General features: G+C 36.2%; 3 protein-coding genes across 6 annotated transcripts; 1 reads left to right on the forward strand and 2 right to left on the reverse strand.

Moving 5' to 3' along the window:
• The first annotated feature begins 113 nt into the window (after window positions 1-113).
• On the forward strand, window positions 114-5,713 carry LOC148917411 (cyclic nucleotide-gated ion channel 1-like). Of its 2 annotated transcripts, none has more exons than XM_089052617.1 (7): window positions 114-321; window positions 699-1,176; window positions 1,899-2,123; window positions 2,702-2,988; window positions 3,081-3,192; window positions 3,291-3,569; window positions 4,051-5,713. In XM_089052617.1, the coding sequence occupies exons 1-7, from the start codon at window positions 227-229 to the stop codon at window positions 5,482-5,484; spliced, it is 2,910 nt and encodes a 969-aa protein (XP_088908743.1). In that variant the 5' UTR covers window positions 114-226; the 3' UTR covers window positions 5,485-5,713. The 2 variants fall into 2 exon arrangements, with proteins under 2 accessions (XP_088908743.1, XP_088908744.1); XM_089052618.1 differs by having other exon boundaries at window positions 115-321; window positions 702-1,176.
• Window positions 5,714-11,740: 6,027 nt separating this feature from the next.
• On the reverse strand, window positions 11,741-14,487 carry LOC148917412 (uncharacterized). The gene is made up of 3 exons (XM_089052435.1): window positions 14,380-14,487; window positions 13,231-14,151; window positions 11,741-13,076 (listed from the first exon to the last, which is right to left on the reverse strand). The coding sequence occupies exons 1-3, from the start codon at window positions 14,485-14,487 to the stop codon at window positions 13,059-13,061; spliced, it is 1,047 nt and encodes a 348-aa protein (XP_088908561.1). The 3' UTR covers window positions 11,741-13,058.
• Window positions 14,488-20,404: 5,917 nt separating this feature from the next.
• Window positions 20,405-24,081, reverse strand: LOC103332556 (serine/arginine-rich splicing factor RS2Z33-like). 3 transcript variants are annotated; one of them, XM_089052628.1, is made up of 7 exons: window positions 23,926-24,080; window positions 22,994-23,105; window positions 22,189-22,228; window positions 21,902-21,997; window positions 21,403-21,599; window positions 21,241-21,321; window positions 20,405-21,039 (listed from the first exon to the last, which is right to left on the reverse strand). In XM_089052628.1, the coding sequence occupies exons 2-7, from the start codon at window positions 23,098-23,100 to the stop codon at window positions 20,643-20,645; spliced, it is 918 nt and encodes a 305-aa protein (XP_088908754.1). In that variant the 5' UTR covers window positions 23,101-23,105; window positions 23,926-24,080; the 3' UTR covers window positions 20,405-20,642. The 3 variants fall into 3 exon arrangements, with proteins under 3 accessions (XP_088908754.1, XP_088908755.1, XP_088908753.1); XM_089052629.1 differs by having other exon boundaries at window positions 22,189-22,434; window positions 23,926-23,995; XM_089052627.1 differs by having other exon boundaries at window positions 21,241-21,599; window positions 23,926-24,081.
• Between the last annotated feature and the right edge of the window lie 249 nt (window positions 24,082-24,330).

A 24,330-nucleotide genomic window follows, 5' to 3' on the forward strand; every position in this document is an offset into this window, starting at 1 on the left:
TGCATCCAAGAAGACGCAAAACGTGGCAGAATATATTCCACACAAATAGGTCACGTGGGCCCCCAAGAAGACATCTACCATTATAAACTTGACTTCAGTTGTAGAAAATTTGAGAATTAAAAGGGGTTTTGCTCCATCATTTGCAAATTCCACTACCAAGATCAGATTCAATTTCTGTAAATAGGAAAAAAAAAACAAACAAACAAACAAAAGGTTTGAGTTTTGTATGGCTAACGGTGAAGTAGCTATAGCTTTGGAGAAGATGGAAGAGAAAGCTGAAGCAACTCCAGTTGCAGACAACTCGAAAGAGAAAGTTGCAAGGTTAGTTTGTATATATATACGTAAACTTTAACATGCATGCACCGTTTTCATTTTTTTTCCTTTCTTATATCAAACAATGTAAAGTTTCCAGTACAGAGCAGAACCTTTTGTTGTTTTGAGGACAACAAGGTTGTTTTTGAATGAGGGACTACTTCACTTCTTCAAAGTGATGAGATTTTGAAGTGGGGAGACTTCAAAGTGAGGGATTAGTAAAGTCCCTTGTTTGGCTGATTGTTTTATTAATTGGATTTGATTAGGTAATTTCTTGTAAAGTCATTGCGTTGCAATAATCTAACCACAGCCAAATTTTTAATTCTCTTCAAACAAGCTGATAGGCGCAATTTTTTATTTTTTTTTCCTTTCTTCTTTTTCTCCAGTAGTCATTCAAAACCAGAGGCTACAGTGGAAAATTCAGTCATGAAAGATGAACATGGATCAAATAAGAAATGGTCACCAAAAGAGGAGGAAGCTCATGATCCTCCTCAGGGGTGCTTCCTTCAAAAGTGGAAGAAGATATTTGTAGCATCATGTTTGTTTGCTGTTTTACTGGATCCATTGTTTCTCTACGTTCCTATGATGAGGGATGAAATCAAGTGCCTGCTATACGACAGAAACTTGAAGATTGCCGCTCTTCTTTTAAGATCACTCACTGATCTTTTCTATATATTGGACATTATTTTCCAAATTTATGCATCACCCAACTATTCTGATGTCATGGATCTATATCGTCGTATTAGGCTGTACTGCTCGAAAATAAGATTTTGGAGGAAATATTTTGTGCCAACAATTGCTAAGACAATCTTGGGGTCATACAATATCTTAATTGACATTATGGCCATTCTTCCACTTCCGCAGGTAAGAGAATCCCTTTTTACTTTGTATTTATGAAATCATAATTATGCATATGAACAAAGTGGTTAAGATACACCTTGAGTTAAAGTGGTGAGTAAAAATATTCTCAAAACAATTAGACACAAACCCCAAAAAGCTCGTGTCATTATTTATTACTAATACTTACATGTTTTGATTTTGTTTTTTGTTTTTTTAAAAAAATGAAAAAGTATAAATTTACCATATTATGCTTGCTTAATTAATACTCTCAATTCTTAATATTTACATTAATTAAGGGCATTTTTTGGTATTTTAAATGTTTCATCATTCTCTGCTTATGTCTTTACATATAAGATTCAATTTGCTCAATTTTTCTTTTTTTTTGGTTTTGTTTTCCTGCCTTTATTAGGGTCATGTTAAGGAGACCGCGTTTATAAACCATCTCTCTAATAAAAATAAAGACCACCAATACAATGGGTCTTACCTTTATTAGAAATATGGTTTAAAAAGTGGTAAATATGGTATTCCTAGCATTTTCCTCTTATAAAAGCATAAGAAGTATGCTCCACATATTGTTGTCGCGAATTACCTACACTAGGCAATATATGAAATGGGTTATAACAAATATGAACCCAAATAGGTTATAACAAATAAAACTAAGACAACAAATATCTTAATTAATAATTCACAATTTTACTCCTGATAATTTGATTTAATTGTTTGTATTACTAATGTATGTTGTCCAGGTAGCAATCTTCATCTTCTTTTCAAAAATGAGGGACTTGAGATCTTTGAGCACAAAAAGGATGGCTATCATGAATTTTTTTGTTTTGTTGCAATATGTGCCGCGAGTTCTTTGTATCTACTTATCATGTAAGGAACTTAAAAGGACTCCTAAAGGAGGGACCGGAGAGACTGCCATATGGGTTAAAGGTGTCCTGAATTTCTTTATGTACATCCTCGCTAGTCATGTAAGTAACAATATTTAATCTTGATGAATGGCATTATTTGTTCCCATTTTTTGGGTAAAAGGCTAGGTTCTTAACTCAATCAACCTTGATGAGTGACAATATTAATGTACATGGGTCAAAATGATCCATATTACAATAGAGTACATATACTTAATATTCTTGAGTTATATTTTCGAAAAACCGTAATGTATCATCATAACATTAAGTTCTTCTTCGAATCCTTAGTGTATGTTCTTTTTCTTTTTTTTGTTATAAGGGGGATTCAAAATACTCCAGTCCCTTTTACTGCTATAGGTAGAAACTATCATAAGTATGTTTAAAGGGTGAAGATAAGTTGATGAAATAAGGATACCGTTCTAGTAATGAGAATCTAATGTTGTGACGTGACCCAAATACGGCAAATTTGGCAGTATTTAATTAATATTTTTTGAAGTTCTTTTTGTCTTTTTAAACTTGAGTGAAGTTTTTTTTATATTTTTTATTTTGGTTGGAAACTTGACTGAAGTTAAAGAAATTTTCTTTGTATTTTCATCATCATCTCTAAGTCTAATCTAATGGTTTTTCTTGTTATTATTTAGGTACTTGGAGCCATATGGTATTTTTTCGCTATTCAACGAATGGCCATTTGTTGGCATGATGCATGTCAAAAAGAAAATGGATGTGACACGAGTACTTTTGGTTGTCATGAGCAGCAGAAATTTAGAAATATAAGATTTCTAAATGATTTATGCCCTATAAGTCCAGTGAATACAACGCTTTTTGATTTTGGTATATATAGTACAATCCTTCAATCTGGCATACCGGGTTCAACAAATTATTTTGTAAAGTTCTCCAATTGTTTTTGGTGGGGCCTGCGAAATTTGAGGTTTGCATATTTTTTTTTTGTGTTGTTTTGTTTGGTGTGGGTGATGAATTTGCTTACTTCCAATCATATGTTTTACCATTTCATTTTTGCAGTTCTCTTGGTTCAAACCTGGAGCCTAGCATCGATGGATGGGAAAACCTGTTTGCGGCTTTTATATCTATAATTGGCTTGCTTTTATTCTTATATCTCATTGGAAATTTGCAGGTTAGGCTTGAGTTTCTTGTATCGTTTTTGATTGGCAATGATATATAAATAATTAATTCCTAGTTAATAATGACTGACCTGCTTGTTGGCATATATAGACATACATGCAGTTGAATACTGCACGAAGAGAAGACCATAGACACAAGATGAAAGTGGAACGAAAGTTGGAAAAGAAAGATCCAGAGACAGAGTTGTGGTTATCTAAAAATGGCGTCCCCAAAAGGTTGATTAATGATATCAAGTCGCAGATGATGGCGAAGGTGCGACAAGAAGTTGAAGTAGACAGGGATGCTGATTTGGACTATATCTTCTCTATTCTTCCCTCGACTCTTCAAATGCGTATTAAACAGTATATGCCTATGACTAGGTTGAAGCAGGTAAGTTCCTTCACCCATGACTTTAATTAAGTAGTAGCCTTTCCATCTACATATGTACCAACACAAATCCACTCCAAGAGGAGTTGTGAAACTTTCAAAATACCAACACACATCCTTTAGTTATTAAAAATAAAAATAAAAACTAATGAGGAAATAACTATAATATGATAAGGTTGTATGTTTGTAGATGATCAGTATGAAAAATCGACATGCATGGATGCAAGCAGATGCTCCATACACAGTGGCGGAGCTAGAAATTTATGTCTTGGGGGGCATGTTAGACCAAAAAAAATATCATATGAAAGCAATAATGTTGGTATAAAATCAGAACACTATGAGATAAATTGAAGGTTTTGTTGTGTTCTTTTAAGATTTTGAAATCGGAACACTACGGACCCATACATGAATATCACAAAAACATCAAGATCCAGACCTGCAGAGATAGAATAATAATTATGTTATGTATTAATTCTAATTCTAGGTGCCAATGTTTCAAAACATGGATGAAAGTGTGTTGAAAGAAATCTGTCGGCGTCTTAAGCCCAAGAAGTTTACTGAAGGTGATATCATTATTGAAGAGGGTAAACGACTTAAAAAGATGGTCTACATTGTGGAAGGACTTGTAAGCATTAGAAGCAAAGATAGGTCCAGTGATTTGCAGCAACGAGGTGCAGGACAAGTATGTGGAGAAAAACTTGTACGGAGGCTACCGTCGACCTCATTTCCCCGCAAAGCACCGGAAACCAAGTCTGCTATCACAATAGGTGATGTTGAAGCCCTTGTTCTCAAGGCTAGTGACGTGCAGGATATGGTCTTTGAATTCGGAAAGCAATACTTTTTGGGGACAAAAATATTTAGTGCAAAACAACTTGAGGAGGCAACAAACAATTACCATAATATCATTGGTCAAGGAATCTCTGCAACCGTTTACGAAGGAAATCTACCAGATGGCACAAGGGTTGCGGTAAAGAAGTCCAAAACTACTAGACCTATCAGTTATAGTCCACGTGTAATTAAAGAGGTTGGGGTTGCTTCTCAGATAGACCACAAAAATGTGGTGAGGTTCTTAGGCTGTTGTTTGGAACCACAGACACAAGCACTGGTTTTTGAGTACATTCCCAAAGGCACTCTTTCCCAACACACTCATAAAGAAGAAGAGGGCAGAGGATCATCATCACCACTTTCATGGGAGTTACGGATAAAGATAGCGTCAGAGACCGCAGAAGCACTGGCTTACTTGCACTCATTCACTCCCAATAAGCCAATCATACACGGACATGTGAACACAAAAAATATACTATTGGATGATGATTTCACGGCGAAGTTGTCTGGCTTTGGAGTTTCACGATTGTTCATTGATGATTACGATGACGATGATGATGAAGATGAAGCTGTGGCAGCTTATGTGCTAGAGAAATTACGGTACTTGGACCCTGAGTATAATCAACCGCAGGCGCTAAGAGAAAAGAGTGACGTCTATAACTTCGGAGTTGTCTTAGCGGAGCTACTAACCAGTCAAGTGTTCGAAAATGATAATGAAAGGAAATATTGCGGCACTCAACTGGACGCCAATGAGGGTCTAAAAGAATGGAACGCTGTTTCGCTCTGCTGGATGTATCGTCGGAACCCGTACAACATGCGAAATTTTTCTCCTGAGAGGGTTATGGGAAAGAGAGACCTGGCCTGGTTTCTATCCTCATTGGAAAAGGGTCACTTGGATCAAATTCTGGATGATGAAATAATAGTCAATGAAGCAACTTCATCTGAGATGGCCGAACAAGTGGCGGATCTGGCAAAAAGATGTTTAAGGCCAAAAGGGGATGAAAGGCCTTCCATGAAAGAAGTAGCCGCAGAGCTTGAGAGATTGCTCAAGTTTATGGCAGAGAATCAAAGGGGAGAACCCAGTTTCTCTTGATCTCACAAACAATAATTGACTCTAATTAGTGTTGTTTGCAATTGCTTCTCTACTCTTGATGCTTTATCCTTCCTTTATCTGTTAACAGCTTACAAGTCAAGATCCTCTGTTTATATTCGTGCTTGCTTATGCTCAAATTTCAGCTTATATTTGTGCTTTCTCTGTAACAACTTACAACTTTCCCTAAATAATAGAAACCTGGTCCTGTCGTAGTAGTATTTAATCAAAATATAACTTATGTTTTTACGCCTTATTTTGCTCATTCGGCCCTAACTTATGTTTTAAGTCTGTAACAATAATCAGAAGGGTTTCACAGTGTGCTAGTATTTAGATGGTTAGTTATCATAGTTAATTAGTCTTTAAATAAAGGGTTTAGGGTTAAAATTAGCCTTGAAGTAATGGAAACAAAGAAGAACATGATGGAAAAATTGCAAATTCTAGACCGTTTCAGTAATCTAAGGCTTATACTCTTTTTATCCTGGACTCTGTAACAATTAGTAAACCACTGTGTTGTATTGTAAGTATACATCTGAAAGTTTCTGAACCACATGGTGAAGAAGATGAAAATTGGAGAAGACAACGAGCCCTCATCAACTTTCATAAAATGAGACCACTGAGCCCTCAAAAGGTTCAAGACATGACTTGGTCACACGGCTACTGCAACTCAGATTTGGATCTTCTATCAAACTACAAATTTGTGCCTTTCACGGTTGCATCCGAAATTTTTGTACATATATCATGCAGAAATTTTATAGAGAGTTCCTAAAATAGCTTTCTAGTGTTTTTAGTTAAAATTTTGACTAAAAAATAAGGAGTATGATTGTAGATGCTCTTAATTTTGAATTTTCATTAATAGTAAATACGTGGCAGTCATTATTAGTTTTAAAGCTTCAACAAAGCCTAGCACTGAATTCAGTTGTACAAATTTCAAAGGGAATTTGCTACATCATTTGCAAATTTTGCAGGGTTCTAGCTGCAAGATCATTCAATTTCTAAAAGAGGGAAAAAAAATCCAGGTTATGTTTGAAATTGGTACTTAGATGACGATGGGTAAATTTTACGACACTTAAACAAAACGCAACAATCTTTACACACTTTAGACCTTGACCAAAAACACTTATGACTAGTCAACTGCTAGTCATGAACAGCCACAATCAAGAATACACACAGAGCATGTCACAATATACCTGCAATCCTAGAAGATTACTAATGACAACTTAGACACTCAGAAGGACCCATCAATCTAGGCATCCCCTGTGCTAGCAACAACTATAGTGAAAGTGTGTGAAATCATCATAATCAAGTAAACACCAAACACATATAATGATAACTAGTCAACTATAAGGACACAAACCCAAAATTCATATAATGACTAGTCAACCACTAAGAACACAAACCCAGAATTCATACAATGACTAGTCAACCACAATTCATACAATGACTAGTCAACCACCAAGAACATAAACCCAGAATTCGCACGATGACTAGTCAACCGCCAAGAATACAAACCCAGAAAAATTACAGAGATGCAATCAGAAATTGTTCACCTAGAAACCCACCATTGGGAAAAACTGGGGTCATCAACCGACCAGGCAATCCACTAAGTAGAAAAAAATTCTTACAAAGGAACACAAGCAAGCTCAAGAAAAACCTAGATCTATTTAGGTAGATGAGCTATACCTCATTTGTGCAATCTTCTTCTCTAACTTAGCAAAGCTTGAAGCTTAGTTCTTCATGGCAATGTCAGCTCCTTCTCCAGCTCATTCATCTCATGACACCAGCTTGCAAGCTCTAACTCAGACAGAAACCAAAATTTGGATTCAAAGGAGAATGACAAATTTCTTCAAGAAACCATACTCTTGAAGAAATTAATCTTGAATCTGACCTAGATATATATGAGAGAGTGTTTGATCTAGCAAGATGAGGTTTTCATATTTCAAATGAAGTTTTCAAAAAGAAACATTTTGGAAAACTCAAAGTTGAAAAATATGAAGGTTACACTTGAGGAAGAAGAGAAAGTTTACAGAGAAACTTTCCAAAACTTGCCTACAAAAGTGACAGCTCCCAAATGAGGAATGCATGTGTTTTTACACAAAAATTCCTATGTTGAAATCGCACAAGGCAGTAGAGGATTTCGCAGAATAGGACAAAAAAGTGGGTAGGATCCAGCTGTAAACAATGACCTGGAAAACCTTATTAATGCAAAGGTTGACTAGTCATATGGAGGAAGGATGACTAGTCATAATATTCAGGAATAGGTTAATGCAATGCAAAACATACATTTGTCAAACACACTGTTGTCCATCATAATGTAGCCAGATGAGAACACCTAGAGATGAAATTCTTAATTTAAACTTGAGCTTGATAAAAACAATAAAAATCCTATTACAAAATTGTCAAGGGAAGCCAAAAGAAAAACCCAAAATGCATACATTAACAATGTCTAACTCCGAAGTAGCTTTAGGCGTGGAGAACACTGAAGAGGAAGCTGAAGTAACTTTACTTGCAGAATAATTGTGGTTCTTTAATTGCAGGAAGAGGAAGCTGAAGCTCAAGCAACTTTACTTGCAGAATAATTGTGTTGCTTTAGTTGCAAGTATATTTTTCTTTTTTCTTTATGTATGGAGCCACTAATTTGTTGATTTGAGGACAACTAATAAGGTCAGTGTGTTGCAATCCGACTACGATCGACCAAGTATCCAATCACATTTCTGTGAGGAAAAGTATTACATTGATTATCAAACTACTTTTTGTCTCCCTCGATACTTAATGATACAATGGACTATTATATTATTTTTATATTAATTTGCTGTTCTTTTTCCTCCAGCAATCGCTATTATACAGATTCAGGAGCTACAATGGAAAACCCAAGCATGGAAACTCATGATCCTCCTCCTTGGGAGTCTTTCCTTCGAAAGTGGAAGAAGATATTTTGTAGCATCATGTTTGTTTGGGGTCGTACTGGATCCATTGTTTCTCTACGTTCCCATGATGAAGGATGATATCAAGTGCCTGCAATCAGACAGAAACTTGAAGATAGCCGCTCTTCTTTTAAGATCATTCACTGATCTTTTCTATTTGTTTGACATTATTATTCAAATTTATACATCTGACAATTTTTCGGATTCAATAAATGATGAATATAGTGGCAGACATCACAACTCGAAAACAAGATTTTGGGGGAAATGTTTTGTAACAGTAGCTAAGACAATCTGGGGGTCATATAATGTCTTAATTGACATTTTGGCTATTCTTCCGCTTCCTCAGGTCAGAGAAGCCCTTTTCTTGAAATTAACTGTTTGTTTTACCAATCTTCCTATTTTTGTTTTCATTCAAAGCGGATTTGGTCTTATATTACGTACACTAGGCAATTATGAAATGGGAAATAACATATGAAAGTAAAGTTGAAAGACAACTCAATGTCTGCTAAAAAAAAAAAAAGCAGGTGCCTGTTTTCAGGTAAGAGAAGCCCTTTCTCATAATTAATTGTTTGTTTTACCAATCTCCCTGTTTTCAAGCAAGGGGATTTGGTCTGTTTTTAAGATATTACATTCACCACCCTATATAAATATTTGAGGGCACCATTTGTGGCTTAATATGAATTTATTTTAATGATCTAAATTGTTTTATTTTTCAAGTCTACATTTATAGATTATTTTGCAAAAAATTAGACAAATCGAAAACCATTAAAAACATCTACTTGTGACCAACAAAATGCACGAATATGGTGCTTCAAAAAAAGTACTAATAAAATGACAACCATTAATTGAGTGGACAAATTATTTAATATTCAAATAATTTTTTTGCAATGATGATCTTTGAATTAATATCTAATTGATAGATGTACGCATTATTTATCAAAATACAATGTGGATGGTCCCTACAAGAGTGTCCCTCAAATAAGATTATTTGATAGATCAATCAATTGAAACTCTTTGTGCATATATACACACACATATATTAAACAACTCAATATTTGCTTTTTTTTAAAAAAAAAAAATTAAAAAGACAACTCAACATCTTAATTAATGATGCACTGTTGTACTCGTGTTATCAATATATCTTGTCCAGGTAGCAATTCTCATTTTCTTTTCAAAACTGAGGGACTTGGGAACTTTGAACACAATAAGGATGGTTACCATGAACCTCTTTATTCTATTGCAATATGTTCCACGAGTATTTCGCATCTACTTATCATGTAAGGAATTTAAACAGAGAAAGACTGAAGAGACTGCTGTATGGGTTAAAGGTGTCTTGAATTTCTTTATGTACATCCTTGCTAGTCATGTAAGTTACAATATTTTATTGTGATTTATTTTACTTCCAGAGATAATTTTTTTTATATCAAAGATCAACTTCAATAATACAATTAAATACATCAATATGACATCTAAAGTACCAATCACAAAAAGGCAACAAACTAACACGTTAAAAATAAAACTAAAACTGACAAAAGAATTAATAAATAAAAGGCTTATGTAGCATTGTTTGGTTGGATTTCTTGGTAAAAGTTGGGGCAAAACAATAAATATCACGATAGAGTAGGTACATACTTCTTAAGTTATGTGAAAATACCTGTAGGATAACTCAAAATGCCTAGAGAAGGGTGAATAGGCCAATTTAAGATTCTAATCAAATAAATAAAAATAAACTTCGGTAGCAGGATTGATATGGCTTATCAATCCTATAACGTGCTGGGCATAAAATAAAAGAACACGCAGAGAATTATTTTACGTGGTAAAACCCCACCTCTGGGGAAAATCCACGGGACTCCTCAGTCCAACACAAATCCACTATAGAACGATGATTACAAGAAGTACTCACACACTTATCCTAGACACATTCTAGATAATGTTTACCGACTTCTTCGTAACTCAACTTCTGTCACGGGATGATCTTCGACACTCCTTATGTTGAACGCAATACTGGCCACGATTGCTTCAAGCTCACCGGAGGAAAACCGCCACCACGGTCTTGGTGCCCTCAACCGTATGAGTCACCGACATGCATATGAATGCAATATGAATGATTAAAGTGTTTGATAAATCACCAAGTAAACATTGAACACTTGATGATTTATCTCAAATATACGCACAACAGCTTTTCTTAGAATTCTATATGCTCAAAACAAATATCTCAAAAGCTGTGCAAATAAAAGAATGGCACATGATCTTTTATACAAGACTTGTTCTCTCTCATGGGAGAGAAAACCAATAGGCCATGAATATTAAACTTCCTATTGCACCACAACCTATCATCAATAAGAGATTTGATTCTCTCTTTAAACCAAATTAACTAAGAGGTAAGCAACGTGCAAAGTCACAATAGGAAAAGATAATATTTTAACTTCAATTAAAATAGAGTTGAACTAGGAAAGTAATCTCAAGAGATAAAATCTAATCTTATTAGAAATAAGATTAACATAAAAATACTTGAGTGAAAATAACTCCAACTAGGAATCCTATAATGAATGCGTGATTATGTCATGATTTACCTGAGGTCAAGATTCTCATATGGTCAGGGCATGCCTCGGAAGTGTGGGGTTGAAAGAGTAGTGACAAAGCGTTCAATAACAATTCCTCACAAACTAATTTTCACCCTATACTAAAGTCTAGGAAATGTCAATACGAATTTCGTACTAACAATCTCCCCCTTTGGCATTTCCTAGACAAAACACTTATTACAACTCAAAAGAAATTACATAGGATTTAACAAATGAATTCTTATTCTAAGCTTGAAGCCCTGAATCCCTGCACATTATGAAACAACAAAACCAGTGAAGCATGTGGGATAAGAAATGTAATTCAAAGCAGAATTACAACACAACTCCCCCTTAATTCCATAACACAATCTCTCCCCCTTAATTCCACAACACAATCTCTCCCCCTTTTTGTCAGGAAATCCAAAGGGCAAAGAATGAACATAAGGGAGCATATATAAGAGGGAAAGAAAAAAAAAAAAAAAAATCAGATTGCATTCCCAACATATAAAGATATAGAGAATAACCAATAAAGCATGTAAGAAAACATACTGTAGATGCAGACCCAAAGATCTCTTGAAGATATAATTGTTTTCCATTCATAAACATGCCAAGTTTGTGGGTAAAGAATGAAAGAAGCAACAAACCCTTTGCTGTCTTGAACGCATGTGAAGCAAAGCATGTCAGGGACAAACACACGACAGCACACAAGACTCACAAACTCACAGAGAACAGTAGAGGCATACCACAGTCATGGTGAAAGATAAAAATGCATCAAATGAGTCTACCATCAAGGAGCAAATGTGTTAAATGAACTCTTTTTCAATTAAGCACAAAAAATATGTCCACACAAAACGAATCCCACCAAAGATTGCACAAACACTAAGTGCATAGTAAGTATAAGAAGATCAATTTATATATATATTTTTTAATACGAATTTTGTGGCTCACTTTATCTAGCTTTCGACATGATCCATGTAACGGATGGTCAATCAGTGTGCTTACGTCAGATGACTGGAGGCAACTGGGTGATGAAGCACCCCTGGGGAAATACTAATCCGAATCATGAAGGCTCCAAAGATAAGCAAGGATAGCAAACCATCACAACCTGTTGACTCGAACCTCGACGTTGGTTAGACAAGAGGCCCGGTTACTGAGCAATGAGTGGTTGACACCCTTTTTTTTTTTTTTTAATTTTTAAAATTATTTTTATAAACAGATCAAGAACTTACGCACAGTAGTGTTATGGCAATCCAAAGAGAGACAAGTGCAGAATAAGAGATATTCAAAGGACTTCAAGGAAAAGAGTGTGGTGTGCAAAATAAAAATAAATAGATGGATAGATCATTTAATGAAGTTTATAATGCACCAAGACAATGGAAACCTTTGTGTGAAGCTGAGAGTGTAAGTTCTTAATATAGTGCAATGTCAGAGCCCAATCTAAGATCAACAAATACGTTCAGACAGTTACAGGATTGATACACCTTAACAATCCTTGCACGAGCTGGACAGATTTATAAACACAGAAATTAATTGAAATATCATAAAACATGAAAGAGGCTTTGGTATGCAATAGACTCCAAATTAATCTAGAGCACATATACCTAAAGACTTTCTAAGAGTGTCAAATCGAAGATTATCCAAGGGTTTTGCAGCAATACATTTAAGATCCAAACTTTCTAAAGCAACGGGTTCATGCACAACATTAGTGGAGGAAGACATACAATTATGATTTTTCTTTTTCTCCAAACTAACTTTGTCTTAGTTGACGGCAAACAATGAAAAGAAGATAGTTTGGATAAGCGGTTTACCTCTTTCATAAGATTTGAAATCTTATGTTGGATACTTACTTTTCCACCCATGCCATGAGAATTTGAACGAACAAATTCGTTTCGAAGCTTATTGCATCTCGGTCTTATGTGCCCACGAGTTCCACAAAAGTGACAAATTGGAATAAATTTCTTGACTTCATGAGAGGCAGAAGGTTCAATAGGTGAAGTGGATTTGACAAACTTTGTTTTAGACACAGCGGAAGACTTATTACTTGGTTCAAATCCCAAGCCTCGTTTGTCACCATCTCTTCGTCCCATGCTAATCATCTTGTCAATTTTTTCTGCACCAATGGTTAAAGAAACAATCCTTTCTTTTGAATTTTTAAGTTCAAGTTCAAGGGCTTTGTTGTCAGAAGTTAGAGAAGTAATTAATTTATTCTGATCAGTCAATTTTTTCTGCAAAAACATCAATTTTTCGTTCATACCTGCACTTACCTTTTCGGAATCTGCATCAGGGGATTGAAACTCGTTTGCAATCCTGCAATTTTCCAGCTTCAGCACAGCAACTTCTTTGACGAGCTCACTATTTTGTTTACTGAGCTTCTGAGATGCAGCCAACAAATCATCATATTTGTTCATGATAAACTCAATATTTATACCTTTACAATCATCATCCTCACGTGATTCATCCAAGCTAACTGTGGTTATAAGTGCAACCGTCTTTTCATCATTCTCGCATTCCGATTCACTATCACTCCAAGTAGTATGCATTGCCTTATTCTTGCCATCCTTTTGTTTCTTTAAGGTGTTGGCACATTCCGAAGATATGTGTCCATAGCCTTCACATTCGAAACATTTGACCTTTTCTCTTGGATTCTTTCGTTCATTTAACCTGCGAAATTTAGATCCACCATCAGTATAGTTAACAAACCTATTTTTAGAATTTATACCTTTTGAATCTCGACTCCTTGGATCCTGATTCTTGAGAAAGTTCATGAATCGTCTTGTGAGAATCGTTAATTCCTCATCACTGCAATCTTCATTTGAATGCCCATCATCTTCTTCATTCACAACCTTGAACGCAAAATTTTTGCTCTTTTTAAGAGGTAGATGTTTCATCTCATAGGTTTGTATGGACCCTATGAGTTCTTGAACTTTCAAGGTGTTCAAGTCACGAATCTCTTCAATAGCCGTGATCTTTGGTTGAAACCGTTGAGGCAAGGATCTCAAAATCTTTTTCACAACTCTATCTTCTGGAATTTTTTCCCTTAATCCTGAACAAGCATTCACAATTACACAAAGTTTAGCATAAAATTCAGAAAAAGTTTCATTCTCATCCATCATAAGTGTCTCAAACTGTAAAGTGTGCATTTGAAGCTTGGCTCCCTTGACAGTATCTGTTCCTTCATGAGTAACCTGCAAAATATCCCAAGCTTCCTTAGAAGTATCACAAGCAGATATATATTCAAATTGATCGGAAGAGACAGCAGTAAATAAAGCATTTAACCCCTTTTGATTATTAGTGTTGTGTGTGACTTCTGCAATGGTCCACTCCTCTCTAGTTTTGAGGACTGTGGTTTCTTCATCTCCTTTTCCGATCGTCTTTGTGGGTTTAGGAAATCCATGAACCACTGTACTCTATACACGTTCATCTAAGGACCAAAGAAACGACTTCATTTTGGCCTTCCAAGCGCCATAGTTGTTGCCATCGAAATATGGTGGATGTGCAATTGAGCCCGAGGCACGATCCATCCTAAGGTATGTTAGATCTTGCTGAGTATGTCCAGCAACCTACTCTGATGCCAATTGAAAATACCTGTAGGATGACTCAAAATGCCTAGAGAAGGGTGAATAGGCCAATTTAAGATTCTAATCAAATAAATAAAAATAAACTTCGGTAGCAGGATTGATATGGCTTATCAATCCTATAACGTGCTGGGCATAAAATAAAAGAACACGCAGAGAATTATTTTACGTGGTAAAACCCCACCTCTGGGGAAAATCCACGGGACTCCTCAGTCCAACACAAATCCACTATAGAACGATGATTACAAGAAGTACTCACACACTTATCCTAGACACATTCTAGATAATGTTTACCGACTTCTTCGTAACTCAACTTCTGTCACGGGATGATCTTCGACACTCCTTATGTTGAACGCAATACTGGCCACGATTGCTTCAAGCTCACCGGAGGAAAACCGCCACCACGGTCTTGGTGCCCTCAACCGTATGAGTCACCGACATGCATATGAATGCAATATGAATGATTAAAGTGTTTGATAAATCACCAAGTAAACATTGAACACTTGATGATTTATCTCAAATATACGCACAACAGCTTTTCTTAGAATTCTATATGCTCAAAACAAATATCTCAAAAGCTGTGCAAATAAAAGAATGGCACATGATCTTTTATACAAGACTTGTTCTCTCTCATGGGAGAGAAAACCAATAGGCCACGAATATTAAACTTCCTATTGCACCACAACCTATCATCAATAAGAGATTTGATTCTCTCTTTAAACCAAATTAACTAAGAGGTAAGCAACGTGCAAAGTCACAATAGGAAAAGATAATATTTTAACTTCAATTAAAATAGAGTTGAACTAGGAAAGTAATCTCAAGAGATAAAATCTAATCTTATTAGAAATAAGATTAACATAAAAATACTTGAGTGGAAATAACTCCAACTAGGAATCCTATAATGAATGCGTGATTATGTCATGATTTACCTGAGGTCAAGATTCTCATATGGTCAGGGCATGCCTCGGAAGTGTGGGGTTGAAAGAGTAGTGACAAAGCGTTCAATAACAATTCCTCACAAACTAATTTTCACCCTATACTAAAGTCTAGGAAATGTCAATACGAATTTCGTACTAACATTATGTTTACAAAACAATATAATATATTATTCGACCCAAAAAAAACAATATAATATATTATGATATTAAAATCTTCTTTCAATCTTTAGAGTACGTTTTTTTTGTTTATGTTACAATAGGGGATTCAAACTCTAGCTAGTCTTGGGCGTGAGAGTAAATATATTATGTACCACTATAGATTGAAACCCTCACAATTCTTAGTCTGCTCAATTTATTTTTTTTCCTTATAATTTCATAATCATCTATGTCTAATCAATAATTCACTTATTCTTCTTTAGGTACTTGGTGCCATATGGTACTTTTTTGCTATTCAACGAATGGCCATTTGTTGGCATGATGCATGCCATATATGTTACCACCATTTCATTTTTGCAGTTCTCTTGGTTCAAACCTGGAGCCTAGTATCGATGGATGGGAAAACCTCTTTGTAGCTTTTATTTCTATAATTGGCTTGCTTTTATTTTTATATCTCATTTGAAATTTGCAGGTTAGGGTCTTTATGTATTAAAAAAATTTGCATTGAAAAACTACTTTGGAGTGTAAGTAAATAAAATTGGAGTGGGGAAATCACCACTCTATTTTTATCGCTTTGAAACTTTATGCGGAGTTTTTATATTCATATTTAAAGAACTTCCTTTCTTGCTTTTTTTTTTTTTTTGGGTCTCATATAAGTGGCACATGAGCGCATGCATATATTTTCTTCTTCTTTTGGGCTTTCACATCTATATGCATATTGTGGAGCTTTTTAAAAATTATAAATAAATAAAAATTGTGTGTAAAGGTTGGCATGGCAATGGTTTTTATTGGGAAGGATAAATAACTAATTCCTAGTTAATGACTGAGCTACTTGTTTTGCCATAGATGTACATGCAGTTGGATACTTCAACAACAGAGGCGGAAAGATACAAGATGAAATTGAAACCGAAGAAGATGGAAATGGAACGAAAGATGAAATTGAAAAGTGACGAGACCGATTTGTGGTTATCTGAAAATGGCATCCCCAAAAGGTTGCATAAGAAAATGAAGTTGAAGATCATGGACAAGGTACGACAACAACTTGAAGAAAACAGGGATGTTGATTTGGACTATATCCCCTCTATTCTTCCCTTGGATATTCGAAGCGATGTTAAAAGGTGTTTGCCTCTCACTAGGTTGAAGCAAGTAAGTTCCTCCAAACCCATGACTCTAATTAATTAGTCGCATGACTTGGCTGCTTAAAATGAAGGAGGACTCCTTCCTCAGAACAAATAAAATTTTGACACTTGTCAAAATTTAAAATAAAATAAAATTTAAAAGAATTCAAAAGCAAAAAAAAAAAAAAAAAAAGGAAAGAGTTCAAAGAATTTGATAAATATCACAATTCTATTTGTTTTGAGTTTAAACTCCTCTTCAATATTAAGGAGCCAACCTTCTCCTAAAAACCTTTTTCTATTGGGATAAACCTCATTAACTTAATAATAGTATCTTTTAATCTTGGGAGCTGATTTTTCCACTCATATTTTGTCTACTTACCCTTCATTTGTTGGAAATTATATATTCTCACTCATCTTTTGTCCACGTACACTCTCTTTATTGTAAATTGTATGTTCCCGCTCCCCGTTTGTCCACTTACAATCTATTTTCTGTTATAGTAAAAAGTATTTAAAAAAGCAAAATGGAGTGTAAGTGGACAAAAGGAGAGTAGAGAAATCAACACTCTTAATTATCATTTTTGATCTAATAGTACTTTTCTTTCTAGTACTAAAATGAATTCAAGTACGAACAGCCAGACACAAGTGTTATAAAACGAAAAAACTTAGAATTGAATTTTTTTAACAATTACTACCACATCTATTTGGACAAGCATAATTATCATTGGATTGTAAGGGAATACACGTATAAGGGGCATGCCCCAGGTTGAAAACAGCCATCCTATCCTAGCCTGATTTAGTACAAAGCAGGCAGTAAAGAAGTACAGGTTTAGGGCCAAATTTATACTAGACCCAAGCCCATACATGTTAGAGCCTCATCAGCCCATGTATAAATAAGGAACATCCATGCCATTGCCAATTGCCATCTATGAATCTCACAAAACACCAAGATCACATGAGACTCAGATCTAGAGAGATGCGACTAACAATATTCTAGTTACTATTCTTTCTCTATTCTTCTAAGATAAGATGTATGTATTTGTTAATTCATTCTATTTCTAGGTGCTAACGTGGCAAAACATGGATGAAGATGTGTTGAGAAGAATTTCTTAGCGTCTTAAGCCCATGGAGTTTGATGGCAATTCTATCATTATTGAAAAGGGTAAACCACTTGAAATGATGCTATTCATTGTGGACGGACATGTATCCATTGAAAAGAGAGATGGTTCTTCTTCTTCTAATAATAATTTGCAGCAACGAACTCGAGGTGCAGGAGAAGTACGTGGAGAAGAACTTCTACTTTCGCCATTGTCGATCTTATATCTTTGGGACAAATTACTCTTGGCAACCGAGTCTGCTAAGGCAATAGGTCATGTTGAAGCCCTTGTTCTCACGACTAGCGACTTTCGGGGAGTGGTCGAAATGGACTATTTCGTTGGGATGATTTGTAGAATATTTAGTGCAAACGAACTTGAGAAGGCAACAGACAACTACCATCAAAGTAGACTCATTCGTAGGGACGAGGATGCAAGCTTTTACAAAGGGATACTGCCAGATGATGATAAAACAGTGGTTGCGGTAAAGAAGTACACAGATATGTATGTAGATGTAGCTATTGAGGCGGCTGTTGCTTCTCGGACCAACCACATAAATGTGGTGAGGTTCTTAGGTGCTTGTGTGGAATCATATCCAGAAGCACTGGTTTTTGAGTACATTCCCAATGGCACACTTTTTGAGCTCATTCATAAAGAAGAAGCAGCAGGCAGCTTTGAAGGATCATCATCGTCACCAACTGCTCTACTTTCATTGGAGTTACGACTCAAGATAGCGTCAGAAACAGCTGGAGCACTAGCTTACTTACACTCACTCACTCCGCCAATCATACACCTATGTTTGTCGACAAAACATATACTATTGGATGATCATTACACTGCAAAGCTGTCTGCCATTGGATATTCAAGCGCACATTTTTGGAGATTAGATCATTTATACTCAGTTTCAAGAAAAAGATACTTAGACTTTGACCGTAGTTTTGAAAGAGACAGACTAATAGAAAAGAGTGAAGTCCATAGCTTTGGAGTAATCCTAGCGGAGCTACTGACAATTCAAAATCCAGTTTCTCGTCCTTGGACTATTGCTGAGAATCTACCAAGCTTATTTCGAACTTCAGTGGAAGAGGGTCGCTTGGACCAAATTCTTGAGGCGCAAATAATAGTCAATGAAGCAACTTCTGAGACGGCCAAAATGGTAGCGGATCTGGCAAAAAGATGTTTAAGGTCAAAAAGGAAGAAAAGGCCTTCCATGGAGCAAGTAGCCGTGGAGCTTGAGGGATTGCGCAAGTTTATGGCAGACTATCAAAGGGGAGAACCCAGTTTCTCAAACAGGCCAACCTCTTTGCAACCGGAAACAACAATAATAAAAAATATAAATAAATAAAGAAGCAAGCGAGGTACAAACTCTAATTAGTGTTGTTTGCAGATGCTTTATTGATCTAATTAGGTGAATAATTCTCTGTTTATATTCGTGCTTATACTCTTTAATTAGTTCCTGTTAATCTTGTCCTCTTGACTGTAAGGATTATATTAATCAACTCACCACTAGTGTCTTGTACGCGTTGGTGAAGAAGTTGAATGCGTAAAATTGTAGACTAGAAGTCTCATGTTCGAATCACTACGACATCATAATTGTGTGTGTAAAAAATTCCTTTTCAAATAGTTAATAAGCGTTTTTATTATAAAAACATGTTGTTTATTACAAATGCAAGTCTTGAAAAAGTACCTAGTTAGTATATACTATTGTTGGTTATCGTAAAACGGTTTGTCATTTGTATAAAAAATAATAATAATAATAATAATAATAAACCCACTAATACAAGCATATAGTGAAATTAGTAAAATTAAAAATATAAAATAAAAGGTTATATGATTGCAGATGAGAAGCATGAAAAATGAACATCCACATATGAATCTCACTAAACACAAAGATCCAGACACGCATGAGACTGAAAGAGACGCCATTGGACAGTTACGATTGTTCGATGAACCTTATTTGAGCTCATATTATATTAGCTCAATTTCAAAGGAAGGATACTTTGACCCTCATTTTCGAAACGGCAGACTAGCAGAAAAGAGTGACCTCTATAGCTTTGGAGTTGTCCTAGCGGAGCTACTAACAAGTCAAAAGCCAGTTTCTCCTCCTGGGGCTAGTGATGTGAACCTAGCAAGCTTATTTCGAACTTCAGTGGAAGAGGGTCCCTTGGACCAAATTCTTGATGCTCAAATAATACTCGATGAAGCAACTTCTGAGACGACCAAAAAGGTGGCGTATCTAGCAAAAAGATGTTTGGGGCTACAAAGGAAGGCAAGGCCTTTCATGGAACAAGTAGCCGTGGAGTTTGACGGATTGCGCAAGTTTATGGCGGACTATCGAAGGGGAGAAGACGTAGAACCCAGTTTCTCTTGATATCCCAAAGAGGCCGGACTCATTGCAACCGTAAACAACAATAATAAACTTTTTAAATAATAACAAGCAAGGTACATTTGTTAGTTTGAGATAAATAACATGAGTGTCGCCTACTAACAAAAGAACCTGTCAGTTTGAAAAAAAGAAAAAAGAAAACCTGTCTTGTACGCGTTGGTGGGTGAGAAACAATGGTGAAGAAGTTGACAACTCCACTAATTGGTTGCTTCAGAAATTCTTGTAAATATATCACACAGAAAATTGCTGGATCCGAATCATAAATTACCTATTGCCCCCACAGAAATCCAAATTCATCATCTTAAAAGAGAACTAAAATTTTGCGCTAGAAAACAAAAAAGTTCCACTTGAAAGCAAGAAAATTGTCACACTAATGTTCATGTAAAACCAGCATATATATGCCATCAAACTGCTTTCAAGCTGATTCACTGCCTCTTGGAGAACCATGGTTATCTTCATCATCTTCAACAGGGCTCCTATCACCCCTGCGGATGGGGCTTGGGCTGCGACTGCGGCTGTGACCATTTTCTTCAGCAGGGCTTCTATGCCTCCTATCCCCGCTCCTGTCTCCTTCAACATCGTTAATAGGGCTTCTACTCTTTCCCCTGGGACTCCTACTGTAATCAGATCTGCGATCCTGGGGGGAGAGGCTACCCCTCACTCGTGGGCTACTCCCTTCGGGTGTACGATCGTGCTTCCTCCCCTTGGATGGTGGTGGTGAAGCCCTACGCCTCTTAGGGCTCCGGCTGTCTAGAGGACTCCTTGATCTTCTATCCAAACTCCTTTCTCTCCTCACAGGTGATCTGGATCGACTGCACATTAAAAAAGATGAAAAGAATAATTGAGTTTAAACAAAAATTATGCAGAAATAGGTCAATTATCACATAGATACTTGAAAACTCGCTACTCCGCCAAGGATTTGCTTCAAAGGCCTTTGACAGATCAGGCACAGATCAAAGGCGAGTGGTAAAAAGTCCAGGAAAAATCTCATCAGAAAAGGGATGATGATGAACCTGTAACTATGACCCCTGCTGTAACTACGGCTTCGACTTCTGCCCCGCCTTGGACTTGGTGAACGTGAATGACTACGCCCTCTGCATATAAAATAAATAAATAAATCAGAACTGCAGAATGTCAAAGGCAGAGAGAGAGAGAGAGAGAGAGTGAGTACACACTTGGTTTTCTTTGGACTATTCTGGCAGTTTCTTTCAATGTGCCCTCGTTCTCCACATCGATAACACTTATTCTTCCAGTCCCCAGCTTTGCAATCTCGAGCCCAGTGCCCATCAAGTCCACAATTGAAACAGCGTCCTGATCCAGGAGGAGGCCCTCTCCCAAGATACTCACGAGATCCGCCAGGACCCCGTGGTGCCTGAATGCAAGCCAACATCAAGCAAAATATTAATGACATTTTCTGCTACATTAAGAGAGGAGGGAGTGAGCACAAATATCAGGCAAGACAAAAAATAATTATAAAACTAGACCCATGTCACTTTAATACTTTATTTAATAATACATCAATTGAGCAAACAACTATTCGGGGTTTAAACTCTGCAATGCATGACAACAAAAATCAAACAAAAAACATGGGTCAGGAACCACTGGCAATAATATACTAGTAGCACACATTGCCAAAATATGAGAAGGATTCCAAGCAAATAAGTCAGAACATACCCCCCTTGCAAATTCCACAATTAGACGGCTCCCATCAACATCCCGACCGTTCAGGCTATATCTTGCATCATCAGCATCCCGAGGGTCACTAAATTCCTGTTTTTAAGTAACAAAATAGAACAAGCGGAAGATAAAATTTGCAAAAAGAAAACAGATAATTTGAGAAGGAAATAGATGATGAAACCACAATAATCAAGTGGAAGAATGGATGAGCACATGCCTGTGCATGGGTGCACCTGTGTGTAAGTGAGAGAGAGAAAGAGAGAGAAGGGTACAGAATAACATACAACAAAGGCAAAGTCGCGCTTCATATCCACATCACGTACTCTGCGTAAACGGGTTCCAGAAACAGTAAGGCCATCATGACACAAGCATCAAAGGGATGATACTTCGCCCCTCATAGATCAACTAAACACCACTTTGAGATTGTTGCCATTTCCATTAAAAAACGCAATAATATTATAGAAAGACTCGCCAAATCCACCAATTGGACCTCTCACCAAGACCTCCAGGTTTGGCAAAAGCCAAGAAACCTTCAACAAGATCATTGAAGTTAAACCAAAGGGACACGTGGAGGGGTGAAATGTTCTCACGAAGATAGAAGAAATACACACTTAAGTAGCACAAGCATTGGCTTGGCAAAGGTTTCATTGTCTCATAAGAACCATATTCTTAAATTTGGACAACCTCCAATGACCACTAATCCAGAACAGAAAGTAAAAGACGGCAAAATACCCAAAAGCAGATAGGAATACAAATATAGGATTTATTCACTGTTAATTGCATAGAGTTAGACACGAATGGGTAAATACACAAAACACATACTCTCAATGATGCATGCTTATTTAATGGAACTGGAAGTCCCAATGAGTCTTAAGGATTTGTACATGAAGGTAATACAGTATGGAATTGCAAACAGAAAAAACAATGACGAAAGGACAGACTCGCGTATACTCCATTGAACTGTGGAAATTCATGAAGCATTCAACCAAGCAGAACAATCAAGAATTGTCTAACCCTTTTTTTCTATGTAACATAACCATCCCAAAACACGAGGAATCTCCTATGACTCGTAAAAATCATTTTGCTTACCTTCCATATCTGCTAAATACGTCTTCAAGTTCGCGTGATCTTGTCCGTGATGACAAGCGACCAACATAGAGCCGTGAACCACCATGGCGGTCATCATGTCGAGGCATTTTACCTGCAACAAATATGAGTCACCTTTGAGCGCAACCATACCCACTATTTCATACCTTTAAAAGCATACATATGGAATTACATATTCATCTTGGAAATAAAGATGGGGAAAAAAAAAGGGGGGATTGCATCTCAAACCATACAAGGAGGTAAATAACCAAACTTATTACAGAATCCATAAGATAACACTCGAATAAGTTGTTTGGATTCATAGCAAAGCAATGTTCCATATTATTCTTGGTGGAAACAAAATTACAAAAAAAGACACCTTTTATTTTGCTTAAATAAAATGAGAAAAACACCAAATTGTAAAAACCAAACCACTAATTTCACAGATTTCTATACAAGAGAATGCAGACATACAAATTAAATGAATAGTGCCATTTATGCTCCCTGAGATACAGACCCACAAAACTTTTTTCCTATTTTGCTAGCCGAAAGGTCACCAAAACTAAAAAGCATAAACAGACCGAGGGGGAAAAAGTTTCAATCCAGAAGCCAAAGATATAACCTGAATACTTCATATGCATAATTCAAGCATACTTCAATATATTCATGGCCAATTCAACCAAAAATATTTTCGACCAAAAGAAAAAAATCAACCCAAAAATATCACAAACTATGCACACACATACAACAAAAATTGCCGAATCTTAATCCTTTTTCTGTGTCCTGGAATTCATCTATTTGGTAGCTCATTGATCACAGAAATTCAGAAAAATAAAAAGCCTGAATAGGTTGGAAGTAAATCTAATCGGAAATATAAATCCCTAAATCTCAGAAATTGTTGCAGGGAAGAATAAGAGAGAGGGAAAGAGGCGCACCTGAAGAAGACGAGGCTAGCAGTATCCAACCCTAGATTTCTTTCAGCAAGAGAACGAACCTGCTTTCCTCTCTTTGTATTTATAGCGCAGGATAAGATTTTTAAAGACAAAGGCGTATTTGTAACAACCCTTCAATTCGTTTAAATTTACGAGTCCAACCATGCTGCTGAGTGCCGACAAGACAATGACTGCTGGAGCTGAAAATAAAATAAGGTTTTCACACCGTCTTTCTCTTTTTAGTCACTTTCACTTCAGTTTGTTTTTCTTGTTTTCTCTTTTCTTTTATCCACTTTACTAATATAGATCGAATAGAAAACCAATTTATTTTTTTCCGAATGGTTAAAAAACCAATATTTTCCGAGAAGCGAATTTGGTGACTGATGCTTTTGGTAATTTCGGACACAG

Source organism: Prunus mume, linkage group LG5 (assembly GCF_029339155.1).
Source record: "Prunus mume cultivar Tortuosa linkage group LG5, ASM2933915v1, whole genome shotgun sequence".
In the NCBI taxonomy this organism is placed as follows: Eukaryota; Viridiplantae; Streptophyta; class Magnoliopsida; order Rosales; family Rosaceae; genus Prunus; species Prunus mume.